Here is a 10,421-nt window from a genome sequence, read left to right as displayed (position 1 = left end):
TATATATACACACACACACACACACAGAAAGTATCAAGTTAATTATTTTATATATTAATAAAAATATGTTAAATATTAACAGAGTTGTTTTTTTTTGTAATTGCATTTTTATTAACACTAGTACTTGAAAAATTTCGAGAATAAACAATATTATCTTTTGGAATATAAAATTTCAAGCTGCACACGCAAAATTCATAGTTTGTTGTCGGCAAAGAATTTGTTCACTCTTTACATCATGTACCAGCTAAATTTCGCTTCCTTTCCAAGATGTACAAAAATATCGAACTCGATCTCCATGAGTTCGGCTTCATGTCGTCAATTTGTCTTCAAATTAATATCAGACTAATACTAAACGGTGACAGTCAAGCTCGATAGTGATTGAATTACGTCTCGATCGCGCACAAATAATTATAAATAGATTGAGTGAGCAATGCTCATACATTGTAAAATTTTATTAATTCTGCGCTGTAGTTAATATCGCCATTAATTGAATAATTTTATTAGGTATATTCTCGAAGGACACACCACTTGTCGAAGGATTCTTAGTCGAAATTTCGCGAGGATACATCCTGTGAAAATTCGCGATGATCACAAGTGCTCGACGTGCGCGAAAACACTGAGGAAACTTTGATCCTTCCCCCTGCAAATTGCCGCCGAACCGCGTCAGCTTCCCTCTCAAAGGGATTGCGAAAGTCTCGCGCCTGCGCCACCCTCCTGATCGCCGTCAGGAAGCAGCCTGAAATCGCGTTTCCATGCAATTAACCTGGCAAACGCCGCGTTGTAAATGTCATGATAGGATAATAGTTTCAATGCGATTACATCTTTTAGGTATCGATTAAAATATCAGTGCGTATCCACAGATTGAATTATTTTATTACATTACTAACCATTATTATTTTTATGTGGATGTAGCACTCGTATTAAAAATAGTAAAAGTAATATAATTAAATATAGTGTAATCATTTTCAAATGTAAAAATTTCAGATTCACATCCTCTTATGTTATCATGTTAGAGCGTCATAATGATAATAATAAAAATTAATTAAAATAAGGCTTAAAAAAAGATTATAAAAGATGTGGCATAATAATATATCTTACGTATGTGATAATAAAAAATTCAAGGAGTAATCGCTCGATTGATCTGTGAAGGTCGGTCGACGGAATACGTTCTTTAATTAATCGAAAATCAAAATACGCTTGACTGCAGTGGCGTTGCATCTCTCATACTGCAAGAGCAAGTAATTTGAGTAATGGGCTAACGATTACGGCGGCATTAAAGATCGCGTAGTTAACATCGCATACAACCGTTAACGTACCGTTAACTTAACATATATAAGACCGCCGCTTTACAACTACAAGCGAGTATGTATTATATTATTCTTAATCCATTGGCCGTTAATAAAGACGCGAGGATAAAATGACTGATTTACTTTTTTTTATTGAAGCGCCTAAATTATCTTTATTAACACTTAAATAAATTGATTCCTCATCCATTAAACGTTAATAAATTTTTCTCAAAGTCGCGAAGAAACAACTATTTTAATACGATTGCTGAATTATTTTTAATAACATCTAAATGGATTGACTCATAATTAGCGTTTTATTCTCCCAAGTTCGAAGAACGAAAGCGCTAGATCAGCGACTGCTAGGAAGTGCGATGACTTAGAATATAGCTAGCATTGACCGGACGAAATCACGTGCGTGAAAACGCGCGCGCACTATAGTTCAATGCTTCCGTCGCTAAAGAATTATTGTTCTGTTGAATAGACAACTCTCATCGTTCGCGGAGTTGATGATTATTTACTTACAATTTCCCGCGCGCGTCGAATAATTCCGTGGCTATGCAGTGCGATGCAGCGCCGACGACGATGCACCGTTGTTTAACGGCACTGTGAGTGCCGCCGTGACATGAAAATTTCAATTCCCGAGTGTATTTCTTCAGCGGATTCTTGATCAATATTTTTTTTTTTCTTTTACGCAATACAAAGATAGGAACAGAAATTGATTTGCGAAAGACAAGTTTAAAAACGGAGACGTATAAATATATAAATATATGCATTCTTTAACTCGTAGTTTTTTTATTTTAGCAGAGAAAAAAAAAGTGAAGAGAAAGATGTTTTCGTCTATACATTCAAATCATTTTTTCATTCTTTCAAAAACCGTTCTATGCACAAAGTTCGCAATGTTCTCTTGGCCGGATTTCTCGCTTTTACTCGAACAAGACAGAAGGTAATGGACGCATGGAAAACAAAACAGTAGACTGTCGCACGTCGTCGTTGTCATCGTCTCGCTTCCTTTTCCCTCGATTTTATTTGCTCCTCGAGGACAACATCTGTCTTACGCACTGTGCCTCAGCGTGTACACAGCCACTTTACATTGCCACAAGCCGATGACGCCGACGAGTCGGACTTTACGGTGCAAGGTGCATCGCCAGAGAGAGAGAGAGAGAGTGAGAGAGAGAGAGAGAGAGAGAGAGAAATACAAAGAGAGAAGGAGAATTTCAGAGAATTACTCAGGAAAAAACGAACTAGACGGAGACGACCGGGAAATACCGGGTGTCCGAGAATGCCGCGTCTTATTATCTGACAATCAAGAAATAATTCTTAAATTCACAGAAGTTAAAGATGATGTATATAGTATAAACATGGTGCATATGTATTTGTAACATCTGAATATTGACTCGAGAAATTAAACCATATATAAATCTAGTGATCATGCAAATACGTAAATTCAAAGATACACAACTTTTAGCCACATTTTAAAGAGGTAAATATGCTAATAAAAAGATTATTTAAATTGCAAAATTTGAAATTTTAGAAACTTAAGTATGGAAAATTCTAAGATGTATAAAAAAAATCATCCCTTGAATTTAAGAATTCGAAAATATAAGATTAGAGAAAGATGGAGAAAGCATCACGAAATGACATCACTTTTCTTCCTTGCAACATATTTGAAATTCCTTATGGTGATAATGTAAATGTAAGAAATATTATATACATATATACGTTAAAGACTCATACAAGATATCGTAATTAATTCTCGATCCCTTAATGGCTTCCTCCGTAATTAACGCGTATAGGCAAATCTTAAATCAACTGCCTGTAGACGGAAAGATCCATTCAAAGATACATTCCGGAGATTTGAGAAAAGCCGTCGCGCGGGAACCTGTTCTCGTTTTGCCGAAAGAAACGGAGAGAGGGTTCCGACTGTTTCCCGCCTTGGTTTATACGTATTTACATATTTACATAGACATACTCGGGTCTGGTCCGAGCTCGATATTCTTGTGCCATGCTCGAAGCAGAGAGTTATCCGATTCCAAAAATATGATCGCGTAACACATGGTTTTTGTAATTATTAATATCTCTCAAATAAAAATATTTATAAAGAAGATGAAACAATATTATGATTTAAAAAAAAGTAATTTAAAACGTTAGATATTTGTACTAATTAAAATTATACTTGCAAATACAGATAACATTCCATATTACGGCCATTAAATTACTACGCATTTAAAGAAATAAAATAGAAAATTATCCTCATGTTTCTTGTGCGGAAACAAATGCAAATAAATATAACAAGAATAAATATGAAGTAATTCACGCAACAGGGACTTCGGTTTAGAAGAATCATCAGCTCGTCGAAATTGATCAAAGACATCGCTTGAAGATTATCGCAAGTTTAACGCATTTCAGATTCTCATCACTTCGGAAATTACTACTGTACAAAAGAATTCAAGATCAATGTTAAACAACGGAAGGTATCAGAGCGGGAAGCAAAGCGCGATTCACGTGGCGTGACGCCATGACCGCGACCTGTTGAAAAAGGAGGAAAATATCACACGGAAAAAAGAGGAGATCTATGATCCCTGCTGACTTGTTGCAACGAAGTCAACTCGAAATTGTAACGCTCCAAAAATTAAGCCGCGTAACAATCGAAGGTAATTTAGACTTTTCGCGTGTATATTATAGAACATCATGTGCTTAATAATGATAGGTCTTATTATTAAAATCTGAGAATTTTATGCAATAAAGAAAATATATTGCGTCTTAGATTACAACATTAAATTTTTCATTTTTATAGTGTTGTAATATTTTTATTTCTAACATATAATTATAACAATTAATAATCGGAATTCTAATATTTTGCATGGTTGATAAATTTTTCAATTGACATTTGTCTCTCTAATTTAAAAGTTAGGATAATTGTAGTGGTAGTAGTAGAACATATAGTAGTAGAATATGTACATATAATTGATGTACAATTTAACGAAAACATTATTTTAACCATTGAATAACCACATTTTTTATAATTTCCCGTAAAAATATGGTCACCCAACGTTGAATGAGGGAAGGATTCATCATCCTAAAAATAATTTTTTTTTGTCGATTCTAATTTATATTTGTAAGTATAGTATTTATATTGCTCTCTGCTTAAACTATATATATGTACGTATATCGTAATGTACGAAGTTTCACATTTCTGAAATATATCAAGTAGAATCTTATTTTTATATCTTTCACCATGTTCCTTTTTCACCATTCAACTATATATTAGTTATTTATTAAATTGTTAATTACACATTTAATTTATTGCATTTAATTTATTGGTGAGCCTTTTTAAAGCTTGTAAAAACGTGCTCATCCAACGGTTAAGATAACGTTTTCGTTGAATTGTACCTCAATTATTTTTTACATTACTATTTTTCTCTAACTATCTTAACTTTTAATTTAGAGAAATAGATGCCAATTGAAAATTTATCAACGACGCAAAATATGAGAATTCCGGTTATATTAATTATATTATAATTACATGTTTAATAAAGATATTATCTAATTTCTTATCAATATTATCTAATTTATAATATAAATCAGAAATGACACAGAAAAATATATCTTTGATGGTGAAAAATTCCCTCATCCAACGTTGGATGAACATATTTCTGAATCAATTCTAATTTATATTTGTAAGTATTGTTCACATATTGCTCTGCTTATACTGTATATACTGTATATATGTGTGTCACAATGTACAAAGTTTCACGTTTCTGAAATATACGTATGTACATCCAGTAGAACCTTGTTTTATATCCTTCACCACGTTTGGCTCTATTAAATTATCAATTACTTTTTAATAATTATCTATTATAACTATTCTTTATTCAACCATATATTAATTATTTATTCAATTGTTAATCATTTAATTTATTATCATTTTAGATCCGTCAAATTTTTATTTACTTTTTGTACAACAGAACACATAGGATGTGATAGACGCATTCACAACGAGATGAAGTAAACAAGATTTCACCGTGTGGCGGGAAGATCCTCGTGCCAGGTTCCCGGCGCGATAATTCTTCCACGATTGTATCCCAAACGGAAGCGGCTCTCTCAGACCCTCTCATATAGTACCGAGTATATGGCGCATACCTCGCAGTGGCGTCGCTTCGCGGCGGCGGTGTTACTCCCGGGGTTGCGTGACGCATCGTCCGGGGGTCCGGGTCGCTTGTCGCCGCCGCCAGCGAACGCACTCTTGTCGTTCGTGGAGGGCACGCGACATGCCCTTGTTCCGCACCCCCGCGTGCGCGCGTGAGAGATGGCAGAGAGAAGAGACGTCTTCGGCGAAGCGACGACCGTTCCCGGCCACGAGTGCGGCAACACTGACCTGCCACCATCGAGAGGAGAGAGGACCGCGACCGGATAACAGAACCTCTCTCCTCCGGGTTCCTTCTGCTATGTATGCGTTGCTCCCTACTCTTCTCGCGTCTTTTTTCTCTTTTCTCTTCGCTGTGTTTTCACTTCTCTCCTCGTTTCATCAGAAGAATAAGAGCGACATAAGAGCGACCTCTTTGACTCACGTGTCTCAGAGGGGACGGAAGCCCATGAAAAGAAAATCAGAAGACCAGTACAGGAATCTCCATTTTTTTATTTTTAGAATGTTATCTACGAGAGAATGGGATTAATCATACATTAACTTCTATCACTTAAAAATGGATTCTTGAGTTTATTTTTACCTTCCACTCCCACGTATGCACGAGGAGGCTCGGAAAGTGAACTTTCTCAGATATTTCGTAGATGGGCTGAATATCCATACACCAGATTAGAAAGAGAGCGCTTTGGAGCGCAATTTCGCTGAGGAAGACACGATATCGACAAAAGGAAGACATTTCTCTCTTTAATTTTTAATCTACTATTTTTACGCTTCGAGTTTCTTTTTTCTCGTACATGAAGAGAAGCGGAAAGTAGACTCCTGGGATTACCGAGAAGAACACGGAAATCGACGAGCATCGACGGCGGAAAAAGGCTATGGCTCTTCTTATTTTTAATTGCAGCGTTTAAGTTTTTTTCTTCACTTTATGCCCATAAGGAGTAGCAAAAGAAAAGTTTTGTTTCGAGTCGTGTCTGCCCGGTTACGGAAAGACGAGAGAAGATCGACAGAAGGAGGACATACTGTTTCTTACTTTTAATTGTACCCTTTGAGAGTATTTTCTTTATTTCGAGTCCATAAATAGTAACTAAGAAGAAAACTTCTTCAGATCGCGCGTGATCGCCAATTAAGGGAAGACGAAGCATCAACAGAGAGCGCCGCATGCTTTTTTCTCAAATTGTGATTAAATTCTTTAAAATTTTTCTTTATTTTAAGCTCATAAATAAAATTGAACGGATCGAAAAAACAGCATCGATGAATGCATCACCTTCTGTACTATATATTATATTCTTTAATTTTCTTCATTATGTTGGTGAAAGCACTGTGTATTGTGATGCTTATACATTAATCGATTTCCAATTTGCTCCTAATGTTACGTTGAAAGACAAAGAAATATATACTCGTATAATAAGGGAATGTGATCAACGAGACAGCAGATGAGAAAATATCCGACGATCTCTCTCGTTGTCAGCCTGAGAAGAGAGGAATGCCTGCGTGCGGATTATTGACTCCTGGTAAAGCTCTAATCCCCTTTTCCTCCTTTTCCGCGACGACATGTTATGATATACACACAGGGCGGATCTATATAAGAGCTGATGAAACTTATTGTCAATTTTAGCTTACAATTAAGTCTGATATAAAGCTTGGCTCAATGCATTAGATATTAGATACTACTATATCATTATAATGAACGCCAATGCATACATTTTTCAATTTTGTTTTAACATTATAAAACAAATATTCAATATTACGTTAGAAATTATATTTTTGAGAGAAAAAGTGTAAATGTGTGTGTATTTATGTAATTTAATCCTTAATAGGTTTCAAATATACAAGAGGCAAAATATATACATATAATATATTGTCATATATTTGTGTGTATATATATATATGAGTGTTTTGGGGATTCTTAAGTCTATTTTTTTTAGAAGATTAAAGATAATTCTTAAATATTTATTTTTAATCTTCTAACGTTAGATTGAAGTGTTCTCAGAATACGCAAAACTACAGCATTTTAATAATATACTCGATGAGAGACATTCATCATGATATGCTTCACTGAGCAATTTACATAAATACAGTCTGAATTCATTAAAATTAAAAGCGTAACTTTTCGTAATCAAAGGCAATAATAAACCGCTAGAACTCGACGTGCGCCGATTGTTTTTACATCGCTCTTGCGTGGTTGAAACCAGTACATTATGGAATCAACACAATGTTATTTGCAAGATACTCATGTTTTCCAATATATATACAAGAATATACGCTACGTTATTATAAGATTTGAACACGAGTTTTCGCGCGATTAGTTTGCACGTTAGTGTTCGTGCAACCGGAGAAGCGATCGATCAATAATGCTGCGAGTTCTAAGTTCTGAAGATAGAGTGAGCGCAACAGCGTCATGTAAATGTCTTCTGCTAATCGGACATATATATATATATATATATAAAAAGGAAGAGGATAAACTGACTCTGGTAAGCACAACTGTATGCAAAATATATATATATATATATATATATATATATATATAGTATATATATATAGTATATATATATTTCATTATATTACATATTTATTGCGTAACCAATAGAAATTTGTATAGGGAGAATCGCTGGCAATTTATATGAAAATATCATCTCTTTGACATACATTTCACTAACAACTCTTGCATGCATTTTGCGGTACATCAGGAACCGGCGGAAAATGCAACGCCGGCAACCTACATATTATACAATCAATTAACACATAGTCGCACAAATGTTTTCATCACAATATTTTATATTATACATTTGCAGTACTTATACACATTATTTCTTTACTATATATATTGATTATTCCGCAAAATTATTTCTTTAGTTATCAAATGCGCACTCGAAAGAGCCACGATTTCTGCTGCGTTTTAGATCTTCAAAAATGCTTTTTAATATTGTCAAATTAATTTACATATTTTTCTCAATTGTATTATTTTACACTTTTATATTTGTGTCCGAGTTCTTTTTTCACATTTATTTAGAAAACAATTTTCTGTTTGTCTCACTACTACACCATTCATAATCGCATCTCTTGCGTCCGAAAAATGAAATTGCAGCATCAAACGATATTAAATTATATTAACGAGCGTTCTTTCCACAAAATTTTTAGCATCCTTTATTTTCTTCGGAAATTCAACCATATAATTGTCGATGAATTTTTCACTTTGCACCATTTCATGCAAGTACAATGCGATTAAATATCATCTTGACACACCGAGAAACGATCGCATCTTTCCTCAATTTTCTTTCTTTGACTTTTCACACAGCTAACAGATCAAAACTAGAGCTCCCTCGATTGAGTCGAGCTTGTGAGCCTTACCTGGTATGTTTTATATCAAAGGGGGCTCACATCGCGCGTCCCGTGTAACGGCTGGTCGACGCTCTATATCGGAGATGCCGCTTTATCGTGGCGGTTCTCTTCTGGTAGTCTCTCCTTCTAGTAGTCATGCGGCACATAGTGCTACCGTGCACCGGGAAAAACGTATTGTTACGTCCGTCAGCTGCTGCTCAGCTCCGAACCGACACGCTTACTGGGGGGGAGACAAGAGGAGCGCAAAGCCGGCTCTAGCGTGGAGAAAGGTACGCTGGGGCAACTGTCGATGAGAGAGACAAAATCAGGGAAAACGAGAGGTGAAAAGAGAGAGAAAAGAAATGAACAGTTAGGGACGCTCATACCAAGCTGGACCCCAAATGGATTATTTCGAACGAGAGACGCGAATAAGATAATTAATTGTTATGTAGAAAACATGAATTCTATCTACTTATCGCGTTAATATGAGAGAAAAAGTAAAGAAAAAAATTATAAAAGGAACAATAGATGAAAAAAACCAAGAGAGTGAAAAGAGAAAAGAAAATAAACGAGAGTGGATATTATATGAAGCTGGGGTTATTATTTTTGTAAATTTAATCACTTTGCTAAGCGAGTAAGATAATTAATTATTAAAAAGGTAATTAATTATTTACTAAACGTAAATAGTTTAGAAGAGACAAAATAGGAAAGTGATAAAAAGAAAATAAATAAAAAGGGAAAAAAGCGAATAAAAGACTGACAGAAAAAGAAAGGAAAAGAGAAAGAAGGAAGGGCAATAAGAAAAATATTCGTCTAACACTTAATCATCGCTCACTAAATAAGATTATTTTGCATAATAATTGACATAATTAATTATTATATTATTTTTTCTCTATTAAATGTCCGAAAAAAAGTCGAGAGAGAAGAAAGAAGATTATAATAACATAGAAACAGAGAAAAAAAAAAAGAGAAAATGATAAAAGATAAAAAATGAGAGAATTTTGTTAATCGATATAATCAGGTCGCGGCGCGATCAATTTTTAAGTAGGTCTACTGACGTATAAGTTAGAGTCAGATGATAAGAACGTTTCAAAACTTTCATCGATAGAAAGTATGTGTTTATGCATACGCGTTACGCGTGCGTGTACCTCCTCTCAGGATCTCTGCACGTATGTTTTTCTATTGTGAACTGGGCGCTTTTTATATCAGTCGCTTAATTAATACAATCTAACTTGCACGATACAAATATTGCGAAAATCGAATACTACATTATACATGTGTATATTGTACAAGATGTCTCACTTCTAGCGGATTCTAGCTAATCAATAATAGATTTTTGTCAATTCTTAAGAGGATGCCGGATTACCAACAGAATGCAAATTTAGTTAAAATGCAAAATATTTTTGTTGATTACAGATATCAACAGATCCTTTTCCATAATTAAAGTATACATAATAACGGAGTGCGGGGTTTATGATTTCATATGAAAAGTGAAAAAAAATTAAAAAATTACAGTTTTGTTATCGGCTTCTGCCATCACATTTACTTAACATAAAAAATTTGTGATCTGCACGTGCCTAACAAGTGGACTCCGCACTCAGCATTTTATTAAAGAGTATTAGTGAACTTTGAGAAGTGAGTTTAGAAGCTTTATAAAAAAGATTTTATTATGCAAA

General features: G+C 34.5%; 1 protein-coding gene across 8 annotated transcripts in view; it reads right to left on the bottom strand.

The window, feature by feature from the left end:
- Positions 1-9,513, bottom strand: part of LOC115245325 — a 26,261-nt gene extending 16,748 nt beyond the window's left edge. The window contains exon 1 of one of the 8 annotated variants that reach the window (XM_029823604.1): positions 8,776-9,513. Coding sequence is in view for 3 of the 8 variants with exons in the window: in XM_029823598.1 (XP_029679458.1) it covers positions 242-311 (70 nt within the window). In the remaining 5 variants the exon portion in view is untranslated. Of the gene's footprint in view, positions 1-241; positions 691-1,808; positions 1,901-5,426; positions 5,664-8,775 lie in introns of those variants that run through there. The other 7 variants (XM_029823603.1, XM_029823605.1, XM_029823598.1 and 4 more) reach the window with 7 other exon arrangements.
- Positions 9,514-10,421: the final 908 nt, after the last annotated feature.

Source organism: Formica exsecta, unplaced genomic scaffold, assembly GCF_003651465.1.
Source record: "Formica exsecta isolate Colony F162 unplaced genomic scaffold, ASM365146v1 scaffold941, whole genome shotgun sequence".
Lineage (NCBI taxonomy): Eukaryota > Metazoa > Arthropoda > Insecta > Hymenoptera > Formicidae > Formica > Formica exsecta.
This window is presented reverse-complemented; position numbering and strand designations above follow the sequence as displayed.